We start from the raw sequence: 23,997 nt of genomic DNA, 5'->3' as shown, positions 1-23,997 counted from the left end.
CACACACACACTCACAGGTCAGGAGTGAATCTTTACCCTCACAGGTTGTTAATCATTGAGTGAAAGTCTACTAATTAAAAGCCTACAGTAGCTGAAGCTCAGACAGAAGTTCTGAGTCCTCTCTGAGACCAGATGTTTGAGGATTTAAACAATATGTGTAACACCAGTAACCATCAGAACCAAGGACTGCTGCAAAAGATGTGGAACTTCAACCCTAAGGAGGTTTTTACCTGGTGAGTGAACGACAGGAGACGCTACAAACATCTAGCTGGTATTTAGTCATAACAAAGCTCCATAATTCATGCCTTTTTACTTATACAGATCACTGTAATAGGTTCATTATGTCTCATTCATATTTTCAAATTCTGCTTTCTATCTCAGGGGTTCTCAATCCCATTTGGGGTCGTGAGACACTGTGAGGGGGTTGTCGGATGCCTTCAAGAAACTAAGAATATTTTCTGAACAATTTGAGCCCATTTTTGCTTATTTTGACCCTTTTTCTGTAACTAAACCAAACTTTTTATATTTTAACCTATTTTCATCACTTTTTCTTGCCATATTTTTGCTCCTTTTAATGAATTTTTGCTACATTTCTCCGATTTCTGACACTTCTACATCACATTTTAATGACTTTTCTGCACTTTTTTTCCACTTTCCAGACATGTTCATCACTTATAAACACTTTCCACCTAATGTCACATATGTTGACCCATTATTGTCACTTTTAACCATTTCTGGTCATTTTTAACCGATTTGACTTCTTATTAAAACAATGATTTCCATCTTTAAGATGACTATATATTATGGAGCAAGTAAACTGTACAGATACAGTACATTCTGCATTGCTTTGATTTATAAATAAGTTTTTTTATCGTGGTTTAATATTGAACAGATGAGAGTAACACAATATATGTTTAAATAAACTACTGTTGAAGACAATTTATTGCAACCCACTTATCGCTAACCTACCTGCTTATCTGTTGGTCAGGCAGCTGCTGAGGACGTTGCTGATGGGTCAGGGTCTGGCCGCCCTCATCTGTGGGACGGCCATCAGCTCTCAGTACCTGGCCTCCAGCTTTCAGGTCAACGCCCCCATGCTGCAGAGCTGCATTAACTACCTACTGCTCTGTGCCAGCTACAGCACCGTGCTGCTCTGCAGGAAAGGTGAACATACTTATACACGCTGTGATCAAACATACGACCCAAACACACACTGAGTTCACTTATCTACAGTGTACCGGAACCTAAGCTAAACCTGAGACATACTGTACAGTGAACCTACTTATCAATGTTGTGCTCAACCAAACACTAACCAACTTATTCACGATGAGGATCAAACATATTCTGAACCTACTTATCTAAAATATGCTCATATTTAGACTAAACCTAATTAACCACAATTTGATTGAGGTAATTCTGACACTACTTATCTACAAAGTCCTGAAACATACACTAAACCTACTTATCTACAGTGTGCTTAGATATACAGTGAACCTACTTATCAATGGTGTGCTCAACCAAAGACAAAAACAACTATTTTAAAATGAGGATTGAGCTTACTTTGAACCTAGTTATCAAAAATGTGCTGAAATACGCATTGAACCTATGTATCTACAGTGTGTACAGTGAACCAACTTATTAACGGTGTGCTCAATCTTCCACTTAACTAAACCTGCTTATCCACGATGAGATTTAGCATATTTTGACTTTACTTATCAAAAAATGTGTTGGAACATCATGCACTAAAACTAATTATCTACAATGTACTGAAACATACACTGAACCTGCTTATCAACAGTGCATACAGTGAACCAACTTATCAACGGTTTGCTCAGTCATACACTAAACTAAACCTACTTATCCACAATGCAATTGAGCATATTCTGACCCTACTTATCTACATTGTGCTGAGACATTCTGGACATACTTATCTGCCATCTACTCAAATATACATTGAAACTACTTCTCTACAATGTGCTTAAACATATTCGGAACCTACTTATCCATGGTTGGTGCTGAGACCTACACTGACATGCCACCAAAAATGTATTATCTACAAAAGAATGTGCTGAAATAATTAGAGTTATCTACAGTAGATGCTGACGTATTCAACCAAACCGACTTATCTCTGACTGTCACTTTTGCACATAGTCAGTACTGAACTCTAAGGTTGTTCCCTTTAAAACGCAGGGGATGGGAATCTCTTACAGATCCTGAAGAGCAGCTGGTGGAAGTACTTCCTGTTGGCGCTGGTGGACGTGGAGGCCAACTACACCGTGGTCAAAGCGTACCAGTACACCACCATTACCTCCATACAGGTGAGTGAGCTGGTCCCTAAACCTTAGGTTCTCCATTCCTGAGTCATAGAAGTCTGCACATTGTAAAAAAATATTCTAACAAGTTCTGATGAACTATGGCTGGGCACGAGGAACGTCAAATGCCAAATAGCACGTACCAAAAAAGGTCCCGGAAAGGCTCTTGACATCCACTCATAGAACTTCCATATCAAATTACAGCCCGATCATTTGAATTGTTAGTCATTTGAAGGTGCCCCCGTGGCACAAACGAGGTAATGGGCCCCATTTATATATTGGTATGTGTCAATGATTCGGTACCACAAACCGTCTATATATTTGACTCGCAAATTTAACTAGTGTACACAACAACAAGAAGAAAAAATATAGCCGCATACGGCAATAAACGTCCCTCGCCTTTGCTGCACTGCCTTCGCTGCCTTCACCAAATTGCACCGCCTTCAATGAGCTGCCTCAAGTTCATACAAAGACATAACATAACAGTGAATTTTATACTACAGTAGTACTACTATTACTACTACTACTATTACTACTACTATCACTACTACTATTACAACTACTACTACTATCACTACTACTACTACTACTATTACTACTACTACTACTATTACTATTACTACAACTACAACTACTATTTCTACAACTACTACTACTACTACAACTATCACTACTACTATTACTACTACTACAACTATCACTACTACTACTACTACTACTATTACTACTACTACTACTACTACTACTATTACTACTACTACTCAAAATAAGAGTTGGCTCCAGAGTTGGGGTCCAGAGTTGGGGTCAATTACATTTTTTTTTATTACAATTACTTCTTTAATTATCCATGTTCAGTTACAATTACAGTCCCCAAAATTTTTTTCCAATTACAATTACATTTACAAATATTATTTTTTCCCCTGAAAGTCAATTACAATTACATTTTCAATTACAATTAATCACAATTACAGAGCATGAAATAAATAAGCCCATAAAACATGACCTACCTTGTGTGTTAGCGTTCTGTTAGCATCTCTAATGCTAACGGGCCAGTTTGACCATTGGCAATTAAATTATGATTACAAAAGCAGCACATTCTTTCTACTCCAATAACAATTATAATTACATCATACCGTAGTTATAATTAATTACCAATGACGTGACTACAATTATAATTGACCCCCACCCTGATTAAAACACATCAGTTATTCATCATAAAATACTTTTTCAGCAGAAACAAAAGATCAGGTAGAGAAATCGGAACCCCTAAAGAGCGTAAAGTGATAAATCAGAGGTAGATGTGAAACATTGCCTTTCAAAATAAGAGTCTGCTCAGCAGTGGCAGCATTGCGGCTTGGGGCTGCACTGAGGTCTGCAGCAGGGCTCCAGGTTGGGGTCCTTTCCTTTTTCTATCTGGCTCTCCCCAAACACCATAGAGGCCTCAAACTGCAGCTTGACCTTCTTGATTTGCTCCAGCACGTCCTGGAGGTCCGGACGCTCCGTCACGTTCAGAGGGTAGTTCTCTGAGACATCGGCCTCCAGGTCAAACAGCAGCGGGGGGTGGTGGAACTGCAGAGATATGGAGCAGTTGTGGTCGGGCGTGCTGCCACTGCGTCCGTTACCTGAGGAACAACCAAAGAGTCTGTTCACACAATGTATTTATTGATATTATAGCAGCATTGAACAAGATCTGTCTTAGTCAAAGTTGAATGAGTTAAAGTACAATCTAAAAGTAAATAATCCATTAAAAAAAATCTCCATTGAAACTTTTAACAACTTTCTGTGACAGTCTGTGCAGCATCCGATTCATATTCTTTCCAAACAACTTCATTTTAGTGGTTTTTCTGATGACAAATAAGGAAAGTGTTTGTGTTTTTCCTCCTCTGGGAATCTTAATTGGTGTCACTTTACACGTTTGCTGTTTTATGACTTTTATGTGTAATTTTTGTTCATTTTGGAGTAATTTTTTACTTTTGGTCGTTTGTTTATTTTAGTTTTCGTTTTGTTTTGGGTATTTTATTACTTTTCTGTGTAATTTCATTGTTTTTTTCCCTTTTAGTAGTCATTTTTATTTCTTTATATTTTTGTTTTGTATTGTTTTTGCCACTTTGATGGTCGTTTGTTTCTTTTTCTTTTCATTTTGTGTTGTTATTTTAACTTATTGATGCTGTTTTGGGCATTTTATGATTTTCTGTGTAATTTTGTTGTTTTTTTCCTTTTTGGAGTCATTTTACTTTTTTCTTCTTGTCATTTGTTTATTTTTGTGTTGTTGATGTTGTTGTGGATGTTTTTTGTAATCACTTTATGCATTTCTAATGTCTTTTTGCATATTTTTTTTTCTTTTGGCATTTGTCTTTTGTTTTGGGAGAAATTTTGTGCATTTCTGCTGTCATATTAAGTGTTTGCAACTATTAATTCAGGCTTTTTTTCATTTGCTTTTTCTTGTTTTGTGTGTTTTATTGAGTTGTTTTATTCACCTATGTTGAGTCTCACATTCTCTCCAAATGCCGTCATTTCTACGTCATCTTTTCGGGTGACGTAGGTTTTGAACATTTTTAAGGAAAGCTTAGAAAAATGAAAGTTATAGTTGTGTAATTTGGTGGTGTAGTAGTAATAGTAGTAATAGTAGTAATAGTAGTAATAGTATCGTACCTTCAGTGTAGTAGTGAGCTTTGTACTTCCCCAGTCTGATGGCAAACAGCCCGTGTATCTTATTGGGATGAATGGGGTAGAACATCATCACCTCCCTCTTACTCTGTGAAGAACAACACAGCCTGGTTTCATCTCTTAATCCCTCGCTCAGGGGCGGAGCCACAATTTATTACCTTTCCACGATTGGTCAGGAGTTCTGTCATGTCCACGCCGTCTAGAAACACATCAGGAAGTTTGGCTCCAGCCAGGCGTGCGAAGGTGGGGAGGAGATCTAGAGTACTGGCCAGTTCATGGGTCACACCTTCAGAGGTGGAGACGGAGAACACATCTTTAAACATTACAGATTTATAGAAATATACATTACCACCTATTAATTAGAAATTTAACCCAGGAGTTCTCAACCTTGGGGTCAAGACCACCAGATGACTTCAAGAAATTAAGAATTTTAATTTTGCTAACATTTTTTTGACCCTTTATCTGCAACTCCACCAAACTTTCCATATTTTAACCTATTTTCATCAACTTTTCTTGCCATATTTTTGCTCTTTTTAATGCATTTTTGCTACATTACTCCCATTTCTTTCTTTTTTTTTTTTTTTACTTGTCTGCACATGCTGTCAAAGGTCAACACCACAGGAAGTGCAATCATTATGAGACAGCAATGCATATTTTGTTATTGCAATAAAATACATTGATTTATTTTATTGCTTAATTGTGACCATCACCAGCCCTCCCTAAGGAAGGGTAAGAAATCTTTTATTATGGGGAAGATATAAAAAGGGAGAGCAGTGTTACACCTAAGTGGAGGGGGAGGGGAAAGGGAGCAGGGAGGAGAGACTCAAGGTAGGAAATAGAAAAGGTGGGGAAGAATAGATTGTTTTGCAGTGAGGGTGAGATGTGAGGTTGTACAATAAATTGTGCTTATTATTACTCCCATTTCTGACACTTCTCCATCACATTTCAATGTATTTTCTGCACATTTTTTGCCAATTGAACCACATTCACCATTTATCATTCCCATTATTTGCCAGTTTAAACCATTTTTGCCACTTTTTCTGTCTGTTTTTGTCCACTCTAATGTGCAACTTTTAACCAATTTCAGTGGTTTTTAAAATCCCATTTCACCTCCTTTTCCACCATTTTTGGTCACTTTGAACCATTTTATTAGTGATTAAAACCAGGATTTCCATCTTTAAGATGACTATAATAATAATAATAAACGTTCCTGGATAACAGTGGATATTATTCAGATGAATAAATAAATGTGGTTATCACAGATTCATAGAACAATGGACCATCATTTTACTGACTTTATGGATGGACCCCAAAAATCTCTCCCCTTTATTCCCCTCATAGATGGTCCTGTCTCCACATGACTGTTCTTCAATGTTCATGTCTGTGTTCAACCACCTTCAGCTACAGTGGGGGTCCCCACTCTCTGGAACCTTTATTTTGGGGGTTGAGAACCACTGATTTACTCCATGACATTAAAGAAACTACATAAAAGTACCTAAAAATGTGTTAGAATCTGTGTTAACTGAGCAGATTACCTTAAATGATCATTAAATTACTAGTCTCCAGGGGTCAAAAATAACAGAAGAAACAGGAAGCTGACAATATGGTGCTTAATGTTCATAGCTTGCATACTGTATACTGTAGTTCAGTAGTGTTTCAGTGTTTAGGTTTTGAGTTTGGATGGAAACATGACGCGTGTCGTCCCTTTAAGGGGTTAAAACCATTCAAACAAAGCTTAGCATCAATATGTGAGCAGCAGTTGTTGGACTACATTCCAAATCTCTAAATAATATTCAATAAAGCCACAGAACAAAACATGTGACATATCAGTGCAGACGTTCAGGTTGGGCTGCATTTTTTCCAAATCACGCGTCTTCTCGTCAGCAGTCAGACAAGCCAGTGCAGGAAAACAAGAGATTATGTGCTTTTATTTTGATAGGGATTCATTAACGTTGTCTACTTACACTATGATGCCTGTTTTTATTAATGACATATTAATAAAAACAGAATAAATTCCCATGTTTTTGGTTGTGCAGACGTAAATAGGTTCCTAACCTGGTCTGATGGTTCCGGGCCAGTAGGCGATCGATGGCATTCTCATTCCTCCCTCGTACGTGGTTCCTTTCCCACATTTCAGAGGACCAGAGTTTCCTCCACGAGACATCAAACTGAGCTGAGGTCTGCACACAGACACCAGAGGAAACAACCATCCTGGTCTGATAGGAGGCTAAAGGGAAGGTCTCCACAACCACAGGCTTAGGGTTTAATCATTTTTTTCTTTAGTTTTGTGTGTTTTTGAAAACATATTGTGTATTTTTTTTGTGTTGTAAAAAGAGTTATTTTCTATATCAGGGGTGTCAAACTCATTTTAGTTCAGGGGCCAAATACAGAGCAGTTTGGGATGCAGATTTTATGTAAGAAAACTAGTAATTTCAACATTATTGTTCCCTAGTTTGCACTTCTATGTATAAATAAAATACAAAATATGTAAAAAAAAACAGACAATATCAAAGCAATAAGTGACAGATATCAGTCTGTCTTCACTTTAAATTTCCTGGATTTTGTGACCAATTTATATTTAATTAAAATAACTATTATGTCATAATTTCAGAAAAATGGGAGGATTTTGTAAGAAAAGTTTTTAAGAACTGTTTAACATTAAAAACGACTGCAATCATGTAATATAATTACTGGAGAAACTGTGAGTACCTGCATGTTTCATGTTTAAATTTTTTACTTCTTCTGTGGCTGAATTGGATGCTCCAAAGGGCCCCGGGGAAGGATTTGGCCCCCAGATTTGCAAACCACCAGTTTTGCATGTCTATGTTTGTATATCTATGATGGATGAACAAACCAACCCGTTATCTGCAGTGAAGAACACCAGTGTGTTGTTGAGCACTCCGTTCTCCCTCAGAGTCTCAATCAGACGTCCAATTGTATCGTCCAACTCCAGCAGGGAGTCTCCAAACGGGCCCCTGAGGGACCGCCCGGCCGCCCCCCGCCCCGCGTACTGAGGATAGTGTGTGTGCTGCAGGACGAGAAAATCAGTCATTAATACACACTTAATAATCCTCCTGTTCTTTTAAAACACCACTATCTATTCAAAATGTTACTATTATCTCCACAATTGAACCTTTCAGCATCAAATGCTGGAAAATATGAGATAAAAAAAAACAACAGGAACAGATCTATTCTTTATACGTCTGTAACAAAAAGACAGGAAATGATCTGTTAATTATATGTCTATAACAATGTACGTGAGCACGGTAGTAGAGGGGGATCAGATCTATTATATATATATCTATAATAACATACGTGAGCAGGGTTGTAGAAGAAGAACAGATCTATTCTATATGTCTATAATAACGTACGTGAGCAGGGTAGTAGAGGAAGAACAGATCTATTCTATATGTCTATAATAACGTACGTGAGCAGGGTAGTAGAGGATGAACAGATCTATTCTATATGTCTATAATAACATACGTGAGCAGGGTAGTAGAAGAAGAACAGATCTATTCTATATGTCTATAATAACGTACGTGAGCAGGGTAGTAGAGGCAGGACAGATCTATTCTATATGTCTATAATAACGTACGTGAGCAGGGTAGTAGAGGATGAACAGATCTATTCTATATGTCTATAATAACGTACGTGAGCAGGGTAGTAGAGGAAGAACGGTTGTTGTTTTTTCACGGAGGACTTGATGAAGTTAACTCCAAAGTCGCTGTAGGACTTCTCTAGGTCGATGAAGCTGATTGGCTGCTCAGTGATGATGTCATCCTTCATCAGTGGAACCACCACCGTGTCCTGGTCACATGTCCCAAAGCATTTACCGTCAGGATAGAAGCAGGTCATGTTGTCACAGGGACCCTGAAGGTGTCATAAAGAGAAACTTTATTCATCTATGGAGCAAAAAATAGGATTGTTAATGAATATTTGTTTAATAATGTGTCAGTATATGATAAAAATAACAAACAATAGGTTTAACACATGAGAAGGCCCTCGTCAGCTTCCGTAGATTTGACTTTATAGCAAATATTCAACTTTTATCACAATATTATATTTTGAATTTACTTTCGACATTCAAATTTTAATCTCTTTTTTTATTTTAATCTCAACATTAATTACAACTTTATTCTCCAAATGTAAACATTAATCTAGACATTTTTCCCATCAAAATTGTCCCTAATCTGCTTCTTTAATCGGCCTGCATCTAAAATCTTTGATACAAACAATCAGACTCCACTCATTCTAATTTATTTATGTATTCATTTATTAGGGTCCTAAGGCCAGAAGGACCCTATTGTGATTATTTTTATTTCTAACTGTAGAATATTCCTATATTTAAAGTTTGCACGTTCAATATATATATTGTATTTATTAGGTTATTTAAGGTTATTTTTCAGGGTCTTCTAATTAATATTTTTGATTGAATTGTAAATATATTCTCATGTTTAAAGTGAAACAGTTGCATGGGGACATCTCTAATAGGATATGAAATATTATACTATACTGAGTACAGTAACACCTCATTCCTAAAAAGGCTATTATGAAGCTCGTGACGAACACGTGCTAAGAATCTATGAACACAGGTAGGTTTAAACTATGAACATTTAAACCACGTTAGAGTCTGGACCTGGTCGTGGGAGTATGGTATTCCCAGGAAGTGGTCGAATCCCTGTCTGACGGGTAGGAAGGTCCCATTGGTTCCAAACCCGAGGTGCCACTTCCCCATGGCGGCCGTGGAGTAACCGCGGGTCTTCAGCACCTCAGCGATGGTGGTCTCATTGAGGGGGAGGCCTCCTATGGAGCTGGGGAAGAACACCCCCGGGTAGACCCCGGTGCGGGTCTGGTAGCGGCCCGTGAGCAGGGACGCCCTGAGGAGGAGGAGCATGGTGACCACCAGCATGGTCCTCGTGACCCCTGTGACGTCATTAGAACTCACCTGGACGGGCTGCAGGACGCGCTCGTGCAGTAGAAGTCGGTGAAGCGGAGTCCTCCCGCAGCCATTCGGTCCAGGTTGGGGGTCAGAGAGCTGGGGTGACCGTAACACCCCAGGTCCCCGAACCCCAGGTCGTCAGCGAAGACTAGGACGAAGTTTGGCGGAGCGGCCGAGACGGTACCGAGCACGAGCGCACCGAGCAGGAGGAGGAGATCCATCCGGTACCAGAGCCGAGCAGAGACGGAGTGAGCCGACAGGTCTGAGCCGCTCAGACACACCCTGTTACACCCGGAACACCTGGAACACCTGGATCAGTCACTGCAGAGAAACATTAGAGCCGGTGTTTTCAACCTGGGGGTTGTGACTCCATGTGGGGTCGCCTGAAATGTCTAGTAATTGACAGAAAAAAAATAAAGTAATAATAATTACTGATTAAAAATATATTTTTTTATTTTTCAAATTTAAACTCAAAACAATATATTGCAGCGTGTCAGAAACTCTGAATACAGGACGTGGACCTATACTGGGTGGGTCCGGCCGGTACAGCTGGTCAAAAATAAACACTTAATGTCTCTCATGTTGTACTTGTCTTTTATTTTGGAAGAAACTTTTATTTTGACAGGCATGCTGTAAAATGCATGTTGCACAGGAAAATACATAGATTTGTGTTTAAAAAAAGATTATTTATGTGTTTTCAACAGCTATTATTTGAAAAACTACATTTGGTTGAATTGTGGGTCGTGATCTAATGACCGTGGCAAAATGTGGGTCCCTGGGTGAGACCAGTTGAGAACCCCTGATCTGCTGCTCTATACTTTTAGTATCTCAAATATAAATCTAGTTCAATAAAATGCAGTATAAAGTAAAGAAGAAATAGAAAATAAATTGTATATAATTATATAATATTAAACAGTATAAAATATCTGAGCTGGTGCATCTTGTCACTAACTGGTGATGCTCCTCCTCCTCCTGCTGTGTCTCCTACAGCTCCTGGACTGCTTTGTCATCCCAGTGTCTATGATCCTGTCCTGGTGGATTTTAAAGACCAGATACCTACCAGTTCACTACGTGGCCGTGTGTGTCTGCATCCTGGGAGTGGGGACCATGGTGGGAGCCGACCTGCTGGCTGGAAGAGACCCAGGCTCCAGTAGGACATACTTTATACTTTATACTTAACCTTTAGTTAGATTACAGTTACAGAGGCTCTGGGTTTATAGTGTTGCAATGACTGCAGAGAAATAAAATAAATCAAAGCACAGTACATTCGTTTATATTCAAATATAAGTGTGAATGAAGAAAAACTGTAAAATAATGCACACACAAACCAAAATGTAACTGCTTTATTGTTGGTAAACTGTATGTCAAACAACAAAGAGTGTAAAAACCACAAAAGCAACACAGAAACAAATGGGATTGGCTCTTAAAGGTGCAGTCCGCAACTCTCAGATCCCTCTCTCCCCGCTGCGCTCTTGCCCTGCCTTCACACTTTCCAAAGTCCCTCCCTCAGAGGAGCTAACAAGCTAACGTTAGTCCAACAGCAACATCATAATAATATAACATGCTCTGTTAAAAACATATTACTGCAACACTTCTCTCTCTCTATGTGCACACACCTCAGCAGCAGCAGCAACAACACAGTGTCACATACAGCAGCTCACACAGAGGCTGCTGCGCACACAAACCACACATTACACACTACACAGTTCTAGTGTAACAATTACAAATCAAACATCATGTAAATCAAGCAGCAGTAATTACTTTTCAAGCAAAAAAGTCACCAATTCCATCTTCTACTCCTCCAGACTATACACTGCTACAGACCCGGGAAAGGGGCGGGGCCTGTGAGTAACAGCTGTCAGACAGTCCATCAAACACAATCCTGGCTCTGATTGGTTCTTTTTGCTCGGTCGTGGTGCATTCTGGCAATCTGCCAAAGGCTGCAGGAGCAGCAGGGGGCGGGGCTCAATGAGTCTGTCTTTTTCACACGAACTACGAGTTTGATGTAAAGCTGTCCTTACATAGTGACAGCTTTAGCAAATATGACAAAAAGTCACTTTTATAAGAGTTGCAGACTGCACCTTTAAGGCAGCTCATTTATACACAGGAGACTTTAAGCACATCAATGGTGTTTTGCTGTCATCTGCTGTTCAGATGACATGATCACATGATCAACATTCATGTCAACATTTATAGAATAACGACCAATCTGAGCATTAACACAGAAAACAACTAAAGGCTTTGTGTATTTCTCTTTGGTTTTTGTGTTGTTTTTGATATTTTCTGTGTTTTTATTGTCCCTTTGTGTGTTTTTTGGAGTCAATTTATGTATTTTTGTTGTCCTTTTGTGTGATTTTTGTAGTCATTTTGCTTATTTATCTGTCATTCTGTATATTTATCAGTGTTTTTGTGTATTTCTGTTTTTGTTTTATGTTATGTTTTTTCATGTGTTCTTTATTGTGTTGTGTGTTTGTGTTGTTCTTGTGTTGCCTCTGTCCATCCACTCTTTTCATTATATCCATGTCTTTTAAGGCTTTTATTACATAGTGTCGGCTGTAGCCCGGGCCGCCGCCATCTTGGATTATGTTGTCACCAGCGCGTCATCGCCTGGACTCAAATAACTGTAAAGAGGTCTTATATTAGTCTATTATCTTTTTAAAGTGGTGTTTTTTTGTGTCTTTAGACTCCAGTTACATTTATGTATATAATATGTTCCCTACAATATAAACAGGTTCACAATATAATTATTTTTTTATAGTTTCTGTTTCCACTGTATCCAGAATAATAATAATAATTCTCAACAATAACTATTGATTGATTTGTCACATGACTGTTCCAGGGTTTGAGTTTGTTTTATTTAGTTTCACATCTACCTGTAGCTCTATGTTTTTTACACTGATGACAACTTGTTTGTAGTTTTATTTCAGAAAGTTTCACTTTTACAGTTACAGTTAGAAACCTTTGTTAATTGAATATCCTAGTTATATTACAGTAACCAAATTAAACTATATCAACTAAGTGAATTAATAAAAATAACCTGTTAAAGGCTTTTTCAAACTAAAAAATGATCTTGTGAACTCTGTGACCTGTTAAACCTGAACAACTCAAAGAATCAGAATCAAGAATCATTATTTCTTGGCAGAAATGCTTTTAAACACTTGCTGTACATTCAGCTGACATAAAAATCTTGTTTTCAAATATGTAGAATAATTGTGAATTTATCAGTAGCAGTAGTAGTTTTAATATTTTAGTTAATTTTTTGCAGGCACCTTTTTTGTCCATCAAATGTATTTAAAATAAACTAAAATTAAAGAGAGAATGTTATTTAACTGTCGAACCTTGTCATAATTGTATTTATTTATATATTTTTTTAAATTGAAAAAAAAAAATGTTTATGGTCTTGGTCTTGTCTCGGTCTCGGTCTTGTCTCGGTCTCGGATAGTGTGGTCTTGAACACAACACTAGGTGCTTCTATCACAATTACAGAATCAACTTTCATTCAAAAAACAATCACATATAACACTTATAACATGGGAGGACAGGAGCGGCAGAACTGTGCTTCACAACAAGGGTGGCGCCCCGTATTTAGATGAAAAAATATGATAACAACAGGAGGATAGGTGAGGGGAAAAGGCAGGTTTTAAACTGAGTTCTCTATTGGGGAGGACAGTATAAAACTAGGAAAAAACCTCCTCGGCGTACATGCACAAAGCAAAACACAGTCACGAAGAGCTTGAGACCATAGCACGGGAGAGGGGTGTTGGTGGCAGTGGCCAGGGCGGAGAGGAGGAGAGGATTTCCAGTCACTGGGGGACGCGGGCGTACAGCAACTTCTGGGCGCTCCACAACGCCTTCCCTGTAGCAATGTTTACCATGTCTGCTTTGAGGGCTGAAGAGGAAAGGTGTTGCATTTGTTCTATTTCTGTCTCTGTCTCAGCCTCCAACATCCTGCTGGGGGACGGTTTGGTGCTGCTCAGTGCGACGCTGTACGCCATCTCTAACGTGTGTCAGGAGTACACGGTGAAGAACCGCAGCAGAGAGGAGTTTCTGGGTATGGTTGGCCTGTTTGGAACCATCATCAGCACCACACAGACGTAGGTTTTACTCCACCTCAGACATTCTGAGAGGTAGAACTGTCCACTCACATCTATGTATTATTTATCTCTTCTTCTCAGGCTGATTCTGGAGCTCAAAGACATCAGAGCCATCAGGTGGAGCTGGCAAATCGGTGAGATTACAGCCGTCAATAGGGACAACATGCAATGTCCACACACAGCTGTTATTTGGGTCAAATTCTCACAAATATCTAATAATATAATTAAAGGCAGGGTAGGTGATTTTTGAAAGCTAGCATGATTTTGAATGTAGCTTCCCCGCCGGCTCCGCCTTTGCCCCCTCGCCACATGCATGAGCGTTGGTGCTCCAATAGCAGAGCTCAGCTCATCACTTGTCTTGTGTAGAAACTTTGTTGTGTCATTCAGCAGTAAGTAAACACTAAACTTTATCATTATATGTGTTAAAAAAATGTGACTAAAACCTCTGTTTTAACTCTGTCAGCAGTGACGAGCTTTGAGTGTGGCCTTGTGCACGCGAGGGGTGGAGAACGAGCAGGGAGACAGAGAGACGTGATTGGTTCAAATAAACGAACCGTCTTTTTTCCATTGGTCGAACTTATTACAGATTTACATCTGCTACAGATGATGGATTTTCATCGTTCCTTTTTCAGAGAACATAAGATCTTCATTTCTGTCAGGACATAAAGACAATTTCAACCAAAAACTTTAAAAAGTGTATCTGGAAAAAATCCCCTACCCTAGCTTTAAGATTACAGTAGAGCAGCATTAGAGACTTTTTAATTATGACATAAAAGTAATTAATATTAGAAAAAATGTTATCAATTTAAGATAAAAAGTTATATTTGTTTGATTTGAAAAAAAAAAAAAAATCATGTTTATTTGAACAATAATTAGTCGGACTTGTGTGAAAATATGTAATTATGAAATAAAAAGTCAAAATTATAAAGATCAGAAGTCATAACTATGATGTAAAACTATTTACAAAATATGAAGTTATAATAATGAGATAGAAGTCATAATTATGAAATTTGAAAACCCTAATTATGAAAGAAATTTAGATTTATCAGAATCAGAATCAGAATCAACTTTATTGGCCAGGGGTGAATGAATACACACGAGGAATTTCTTTTGGTGACCTGTGCTCTCTCAGGTAGTATAACATTAAATAATAACAATCAACTAGAATAAAGAAAAATAAATAAAATAAAGAAAAAGAAAAAGAAAAAAGAAGTATAAACATAAATATAAGAGTAGTTAGACTAATATGTGCAAACTAAATAAAAATAACAAGATAATAATGTTAAAAGTCCTCATAACAATGAGATAAAACTCTTAATTTTGGTCTAGAAAGGTCATTGTGAGTTCAAAAAGGCAGATTTATAAGGAAGAAGTTAAATTATGAGAAAATGTAATCATATTTGTAAGAAATATAATGTAATTATAATGGGATAATTCATATTTATGAGATAAACCTTATTTATTAAGCAGCTTATGAGAATTTTATGAGAAAATTTGTAAATATGAGATAAAAAGTCAAAACTACAAGACAAGAAATCATAATAATGAGAGAAAAAAGTTCAGGGCACGTCCCTCCGGAAGGAGGCCCCGGGGAAGACCCAGGACACGCTGGAGAGACTATGTCTCTCGGCTGGCCTGGGAACGTCTCGGGGTCCCCCCGGACGAGCTGGAGGAAGTGGCCGGGGAGAGGGAAGTCTGGGCCTCCCTACTGAGGATGCTGCCCCCGCGACCCGGAAACGGCTAAGCGGGAGAAGATGGATGGATGGATGGATGGATGGATGAGAGAAAAAAGTCAGAACTAGGGGGAAGAAGTTAAATTTTGAAAAAGTTGAGTCATATTTGTAAGAAATGAATCATATCAAAGGAATATAAAGTCATAACAATGGGATGAGTCATTTTTATGATAAAAAGTCATATTTAAGAGATTATTAGGTGAATTATAGCATTATATTGTAATTATTGTACTATAGTTTGAACAGAAACATATTTTAGATGTTTTTATACAATTTTCATACTGTTGATTGTTTAAATGAGATCATTTCCCTGTGATCAGGCATGCTATTTCTTGTTTACATGAGATAACTGTGTTTCCTGTTGTCAGGTGTGCTGTTCTGTGCGTTCGCTCTGTGCTTATATGCCATGTACAGCTTAATGCCCGTGGTCATCAAACTGAGCAGCGCTACCTCAGTCAACCTATCACTGCTCACCGCTGACATCTTCAGCCTCTTCTGTGGGGTCTTCCTCTTCCACTACCAGGTGAGACCACACATCTACCACTTCCTGCCTCCTCATCTAACCCTCAATGCTCTACATTCCTCTCAGTTCTCTGCACTCTACCTGCTCTCCCTCGTCGTCATCGTCATCGGCTTCATCGCCTTCAACGCCGTGGCCACGCCCACACAATCAAACTCCTCCCCATCCGCCCAGGAGGATCGTGATCCAGATGATCCAGAGAGTCTCCAGAACCACAGCATCAAACAGTGTGAGATCAGCATCAGGACAGAGGAGGAGGAGGAGGAGGAGGCGGAGGAGGAGGAGGAGGCGGAGGAGGAGGGAGGAGGAGGAGGGAGGAGGAAGAGAAGACGAAACTCTCAGACCTTCAGAGGAGGACACGAGGAAGACGAAGGACGAAGCACGAAGATGTGAAGACAAACAGACTTTATCATCACTACATTTTTATACCACGAGCTTCATCATGTCTTCATATTTCTAAACATATATTCACATGATCTATTTACTTTAAGAAAGCTGTATCTTAGTTTAACTGTTCAATACTAATTTTGGGAAAAGCTGTAAAAAGCCTATGCGTTTATTTTCTTTTCGTTTTTTTACTGGGTTAAATGTGATGGTTCATAAGTATGGAAATAAATATGAAAGAATATAAAGAATAAACATCATGTATAAGTTCAAAACTTTATTTTTCTGATGTTCCTTTTACTAAGTAATGTGCATTATTAATTACAGAATTAAAAAACCTCTTTCAGTGTGTTTCCCCATTCAGAGATTTTCTGTGCGCTAAAATACCTTGTTTGAGTAAAAGAAATACAAGACTTTTATTTAAATTGTTTTATTATTCATTTATTCTTTATTATTAAAAAAATTAAAATGTATTAATTACAGTTAATTTGTTTCTCTGTTTAATTAATATTCCTGTATATGTTTTCTTACACAATTGCAGAACCTTGGAAAAAATCTCCAGTATTCTCTTTAATTTAGAACTAAAATTATATCTAAAACTACGCTAAAATTAATCACAGAATCTGATTAAAACGTTGCTAGCAAAAATAAACAAACACAGAAATCAAACAACTAAATTTTAAAATATCTCATAAGAAATCACAATAAATGTTCCAAAAATTTCCTGTAATTTGTCAATCTCTTAATAAAGTTATAACAAAAAAATAATCTGCACGCCACAGCAGGTTCTTGTAAATATCGCGATATTTCAGCTAGCGGCGCAGCGGGCGGTTGGTAGCTGCACACGGGCTTAAATTTGGTCTGTCCTGGTTCTTAGTCCACCTTCCCTTATCTGTCCTGAAAGGGACTTATCCCGGGATAAATCAGCAGTTTGTCCCCAGTCACGGACCATGGTTGTGCTGAAGAACATCCAGCCTCCGACCGACGGAGTGAAACACGAACAGGCCGAGACCACCGCGCTGATGGACGGACAGAGGCTGGGCTGCGGGACGCTGTACGTCGCAGAAACGTATGTGTTTATGGAAGACGTTTGTCAGATCAAAAAACACTTTATATTTATTTACTTGTGTTTTTTTTTTCTCTATATGCTCCATACATTTTAATATTAGACCTGATAACAATCAAAGTTAAACGTATTTAGTGCCATTTTTTGGTCGGGATGTAATCCGGAAGTGACGTTTCTGCGCAGCTCGGTGAAAACAAACACAAACATGTGCTTCTGTCATCTATCAAAAGTGATGTTTTAAGTCAGTGAGGTTCTCAAAGCTACAGGACTTTATTGTTGACCTTTGGTGATCGGAAATTTGCAACAAACATTGCATCAATATTCTGGAGGTTTGTTTTCACTGAGCCGGAAGTGACGTGACGCCGACGTACCTAATTAGGATCTTCTAGAAAATGACTTCTCCTTTGTTGACATACAGATAAAATGAAACCACTTCATGTTCAAACTAAAAAATAAAGACGTCTTTCTCAACCAACAAGTTATTAAACGTATCGCTGCTTTGTATCCTGAATATTTACACTGACTGTACAGTATGTGTGGTATTTGTGTCTAGACAACAATAGAGGTGGAACCACACTGAGTTCTCGATGTGATACGATACACAATATAGTCAATGCGTCCTGTTGTGTGTTTGTATGACTTTTATCTGTCGTTGCTCATCTTTGATGTGTGTGTTATTTTTAATCTTGTCAGGCGTCTGTCGTGGTTCGACGGCTCAGGTTTAGGTTTCTCTCTTGAATACCCGTCCATCGGTCTGCACGCCATCTCTAAAGACACCAGCGCCTTCCCTCAGGAGCATCTGTATGTCATGGTCAACGGGAAACTCAGCGGTGAGCACACACGACACAGCTGTTAGAAAATAGTTCTCTGCACACTTCGTTTTAATGTTTCTCTATTGGATGGAAGTCATGTGACCGTGTCTGTGTTCCCTGACAGACGAGAACGAGGCCGAAATGTTAGAAAGCAGAGACAAAGCAGATGAGGATGAGGAGGATGGTGATGATGATGAAGGCAGCACTAATGGAGGAGATGATGAAGACGGACCAATCACAGAGATTCGCTTTGTGCCAAACGACAAAACATCACGTGAGTAGAAATGCTGAGGGAAGCTCCGCCCACTTATTTGTTTGTGTTTTCTATTTGTATGTTTATAATATATTTCTGTGTGTGTGTGTGTAGTGGAGTCCATGTTCTCAGCGATGTGCGAGTGTCAGGCGTTACATCCTGACCCTGAGGACGACGACTCAGACAATGACTTTGAGAGCGAAGAATACGACGTGGAGGAAGCAGGTGAGGAACACACACACATGCACACGCACACACACAGGGAAAAAAAAAAACAATCACATGCACACATTTAGAAATGGACAAGTTACAGTCACACACAGAGGGCCTGTACTATGAATTTAGATAATTATATCTTGGCTTTATCTCCGTTAGCTTCACCTAACCAAACATTGTCCGTCAGACAGAAGCTGTGCTACAAATCTAGATTACAACTCTCTAGGTTAAGTGAGTTGGTTTCAGCCTGGCTACGTGCGCGCTCTAGTGACAGAGGAGGAGCTTACAGCGTCAGACCAATCACAATCACAGAGAAACTGTGTAGAGCAACTTGCGTCACAATTGAGTAGTAATTTTTTAAAAATATGAAGAAATAAAATTAGGGATGTAACGATTAATCGTAAGGCAGTTAAAAATCGATTCATAGGTATCACGATTGACATTGATACTTTGAAAATTGAATCGCAGTACTTTTTTAAACAGCAGAAGGCGCTATATATTTATCCCTTCTCTTGTCCAGCAGTGTACCGGCAGGTGGAATCTGCTACTATTTTCTTTCTGGCCGCCTTCTACTCTTACATGTTATTGTTACATATTCATTAATGATTCCTTCCCCCTTTAGCACTGAAAGAATATCTGTAATATTACATGAATATCTGTAAAAGTCACATTTTTCTCTTAGCTCTGTCTGCTAGCATAGCATCTCTTCTTCACTGCTAGATTAGCTGAATGCCAACCGACCACTGGGTTACCAGTGCCCTCTGCTGGTCCAAACAAATATCTGACGTAAATCAGCGCAATGACTGCTTTTTTTTTTTTTTTTAAGTCCAATTGTTAAGGCACAAAATACATTTTCAGTTTCACTATTAAAAAGAAAAAGAACTGTTATGAAGTTTTGCATTGTTTACTATAGAACCAGAATTTAAATTAATAAGCTTCTTCTTCATTTGTATTATTCCTTTATTTATTTCATTCAAGATTTATTTTTAGTTAAATTGCATTGTTTTGAATAGTTTATCAAGGGATTCTTTTGACAATTAAAAATAAAAGGAAAATAATACAGTATTTTCAAGTTTTTTTCCCCAAAAAAAAGGAGTATTTTTCAGTCATCATTTGACTTCAGTCCCATTTTGTAAAATAAATCGTGAGAGAATCGTATCATGAACCCAGTATCGTGATTCGATTCGCATCGGAAGTTGAGTGAATCGTTACATCCCTAATTAAAATCCATAATTCAGACCAAAAACAACACCAGTGCTGCAGTAAAAGCAGAGCGTAATTAATGCAGGAATTGATGAGTGTTAATGATTACATTAGTAAACAGACACTCTGATCAGTTTCACTTTCTCTTTTAACTTGTTTGTGTCTCTGATGCTGCGTTCATACAGATCTACATCATAAGGTGGAAGATTTATTCTAAGAGTTCTGATTGGTCAGGAGGCGGGACTTTAGTACTTGCTAAGATCTTATCCAGAACAAAACCTGCTCCTGACCAGGTTAGTCGTTCAGCCTAAGTTACCATGGTGATTGAGCTTCGTAAAACGTCAGCCAGCTTCGTAGTCCAGCACACGCTGATTAAAAACTGAAAGTTAACAATGAGAGGAAATCTAGCTTCGTAGTACAGAATGACCTGGAAAAGCACACAATTACAAAAACAACAATAATTTCTCTCTCACACACACACACACACACACACACACACACACACACACACACACGGAAGAAACACACACACAATGACTTCATGTGTAACAGTCTTTGCTTTCACTGATTGATTAATAGATAAATACTTTATTGATCCCGAAGTTAATTGTGCAGCAGTTTGTTGCTCACATTCACACAAACAGACCAGGATCTATAGAAATTAAGAAGTTAAAACACATTAAAAAGTTATAAATACACAATAGTCCAAGAAAAGTTAAGGTACTGCAAGATCATTTTCAACACATTTCCCTCTCTCCTCCTGACAGTTTGTTGTGTGTTTTTGTGTGTGTGTGTGTGTGTGTCCTTGCTGTGCGGCCGTTTGGACCGTCTGATGCAGAAGCAGGTGAGAGCATCAACATCTTCACGTTTCTAACGTTAAACTTCTCAGAACATCACACACAATCAGTCAAAGTGTGTGTGCTGCTCTCATAGGTTCTCCTGCTACTTCATCCCCTGCAGCACAGCGACCTCCAGTGGACCAGTGAGGAACAGCACTAACACGTTCTATGTTTCTATCTCTATCAGACCAGGGCGGGGCCAACATCTCCTCCTTCTACACATGTGATGAGGGCCTCTCTGCTCTGACCTCTGAGGGCCAGGCTACCCTGGAGCGACTGGAGGGCATGTTGGCTCAGTCCATCTCCCAGCAGTACCAGATGGCCGGAGTCCGCACTGAGGAGACCAAAGACCAGTTTGAAGGTTTGTGGAGCGGCCTCACAAACTATTTCATTATTTTCTGGTTTTTTTTTGCCTACTGCACTTTTACATTTGTTTTTTATGCAGGTGACTAGATTAATCTAGTTTTGATTTCTGAATGATTTGACTATTATTCACTATTTGTTCAATACAGAATTATTTGGGAAGCGGGGGGGTCAGTTTTGTTCAAAGTGGAGAACCGTGTGTGTGTGTGTGTGTGTGTGTGTGTGTGTGTGCGTGCACATTGTGTGTTTGCAGATGGGATGGAGGTGGATGCGTGTACGGAGGCTGGTCAGTTTGAGGACGCAGACGTCGACCACTGGTGGGTTTGACACTTTTATTTTGATGGACTAAAACCTCATTCTACATATCTAATCTAGCCCTTACCTACTGTAATATTTATGAATAATTGTATTTGGGAATTGAAAATTGACATATACATTATTCTCGTACAAGTTATTATTTTTCTTCCACAACTTCTTTGTTGTGGAACTCCTCCTAGACTATTAATGCAGTACTAAAGACACGTATGTAATCTCATAGGGACAATGTCAAGGATGTACAGTCGACCTTTTTTGGAGCCAAAAGGTCAAGGTTATGCCAAGTGTCAAAAAACAAAATTTTCCATATCTTTACGACTATTTATCATACAAGTTTGATGCTTACATTTATGTAAAGCTCATCTCAAATGAAGTATTTTATTTAAATATAGACGGAAGCTGTATGACTTACCAGTTAAAAGATCAGTTGGGGTCAAAGTTCATGACGTAAAAAAAAAAAACCTTTTTCCCTATAACATGGCCACAAATTGAGATCCAGTGCTCAGACTGGTACCATTGAACAACATTTCCTTTCAATGTGTGACCTTGACCTTCGCTCAAGGTCATATTTAAGGTCAAGGTCAGTCTTCTGTTTTTCATGTATTATAACTTTTAATGTATTTAAAAGAATAAACTTGTCAACAAATCCAGATAAAGGTTCGCATTTTTGCCAATTTTTTCAAATTGCCAAATACTTTTTCTCCTGGCAAATACAGGTCTTGTCTAGTTGTATTCAAATTGAATCATTGTATATAATTGTTTTCATATATAACGTATTTTCCAACATATAGGCTACTATTTTTTTTTTTTTCATTTGAAGTTAGGGATGCGGTCATTAGGGTGAACCAAGTGTTCAAAAACAAGCTTTAGAAGTCGTAGGAAAAGTGATTCAATCACAGCTTTCCACAGACGTGGAGGGAAAATGCGATTCACTTCAGATGTCACCCAAATGTGCGGTTTACATTTTAGGACCTATTCACGTCTCAGAGTGAGGTATCAGATATCAGGGAAACCTTTGTCACTGGTCAAACAAACGGCTTCAGATTAAATAGCCTCAGGCTTCAAAATAAAAAGCCTCAAATAAAACCGCCTCAGGTCATAAAACATGACATGAAGTATTTTGAAGAAACCGGTGTCATGTACTGAGTTCACTTCGTACTGAGATTGTATATGCGCACATGCTCATTACCGAAAAATTAATTTTTCCTAAAAAAAAATAATTCATTTTTGTTTTCAAAGTGAACGGACACGTGTTTTATTTGTTTATTGGATTATGTTAGGGTTATAATCTCAGTATGGAGGTAAATTCAGTACGTGTCATCGGGAATACACGTGACATCAATATGTGCTGCATCAGAAGCTGTTATTTTCTATTTATTTTTAAAGGTTCAGATAAGATTTATCAACATTTAATTTAATTATGTATTTATTAATCAAACAATATTTGGACATACAGTATCTTATCTTTTGAAAAATAAAAGAATGACATTTTAACTTATGTTGTCATGTGTACTTCCGGTTCTTTCAAAATAAAATGCCATGTTGTGTTTTACAACCTGAGGCCATTGAAGTCAGATGGCTTTTATTTTGAATAGAGTAAAGTGCAGCATTTATGTCGTTTTTCTTTCTTGGAAAATTGCTAAAGTCTTGGAAAGCGACAAACACAGCAGTGTGTTCTATAGCCTGGAAAATACGGTAGTCATTGTCTTAATTACTATAATAATTTAAGAAATTACTAAAAAAAATCATGCTATTTTTGTACAATGTTATGTTTTTAATTGAAAATGCTTATCTTCACAGCCTTTAATAGTTTTTCATGTGTTTTTTTAAATGTTTTTATTCACCCAAAGGTTGTTTTTGTGCAGTAGCAATATTTTTCCTCACAAGAAACATGAAAAAACAGTTTTTAATTCTTACCTCTTCATTAACTTGATGATTTGAGGCTTTTTCTGATCATTTTCACACTGATTAAAGTCTGTAAAGGTTTAAATCTTTAGCTCATCCTGTGCCTCTCTCTTTCAGACAGAGTTGTCATGGAAACCGCAGTGTTGCATTATGGGAACGTAGAGGAGCGCAGCACTTAGTTTCTTTTCCTCATGATGATCATTCCTTTGGGTCAGACAAACTCTCCGTGATGCGTTCGAGGCCTGTTTGTACTGACTGTACAAAAAAACCTTCTGTGCACATTTTGTACCTAAAGCATTGATATCTGAGGACTTTGAGTTTGTTTCTATGGATTTATAAATAAATAATTAGTTTTTCTAACCTCGTTTCATCATTT

The 23,997-nt window shown here is 38.1% G+C and overlaps 3 protein-coding genes across 4 annotated transcripts; 2 read left to right on the top strand and 1 right to left on the bottom strand.

The window, feature by feature from the left end:
* Positions 1–75: 75 nt before the first annotated feature.
* Positions 76–16,532, top strand: LOC114474545 (solute carrier family 35 member F2-like; the record flags this gene model as incomplete). Its single annotated transcript, XM_028464937.1, has 8 exons — positions 76–233; positions 989–1,164; positions 2,191–2,318; positions 10,909–11,068; positions 13,856–14,012; positions 14,094–14,146; positions 16,114–16,268; positions 16,335–16,532. Coding segments are annotated over exons 1-8 (1,128 nt in total), but the record flags the coding sequence as incomplete, so codon positions are not given.
* LOC114474291 (arylsulfatase A-like) lies at positions 3,210–10,226 on the bottom strand. Its single transcript, XM_028464481.1, has 8 exons — positions 9,925–10,226; positions 9,616–9,856; positions 8,631–8,849; positions 7,838–8,007; positions 7,035–7,159; positions 5,138–5,265; positions 4,965–5,067; positions 3,210–3,934 (listed from the first exon to the last, which is right to left on the bottom strand). Exons 1-8 carry the CDS (start codon positions 10,137–10,139, stop codon positions 3,645–3,647), a joined length of 1,491 nt encoding a protein of 496 aa, XP_028320282.1. The 5' UTR covers positions 10,140–10,226; the 3' UTR covers positions 3,210–3,644.
* A 909-nt stretch (positions 16,533–17,441) lies between the features above and the next one.
* clns1a (chloride channel, nucleotide-sensitive, 1A) lies at positions 17,442–23,981 on the top strand. Of its 2 annotated transcripts, none has more exons than XM_028464616.1 (8): positions 17,442–17,718; positions 18,409–18,545; positions 18,652–18,801; positions 18,895–19,005; positions 21,038–21,043; positions 21,226–21,399; positions 21,655–21,718; positions 23,743–23,981. In XM_028464616.1, coding segments are annotated over exons 1-8 (762 nt in total). In that variant the 5' UTR covers positions 17,442–17,599; the 3' UTR covers positions 23,744–23,981. The 2 variants fall into 2 exon arrangements, with proteins under 2 accessions (XP_028320417.1, XP_028320416.1); XM_028464615.1 differs by having other exon boundaries at positions 23,739–23,981.
* The last annotated feature ends 16 nt before the right edge of the window (positions 23,982–23,997 follow it).

Source organism: Gouania willdenowi, chromosome 13, assembly GCF_900634775.1.
Source record: "Gouania willdenowi chromosome 13, fGouWil2.1, whole genome shotgun sequence".
Taxonomy (NCBI): Eukaryota; Metazoa; Chordata; class Actinopteri; order Blenniiformes; family Gobiesocidae; genus Gouania; species Gouania willdenowi.
Note: the sequence above shows the minus strand (reverse complement) of the source record. Positions and strands in the feature narration are given on the sequence as shown.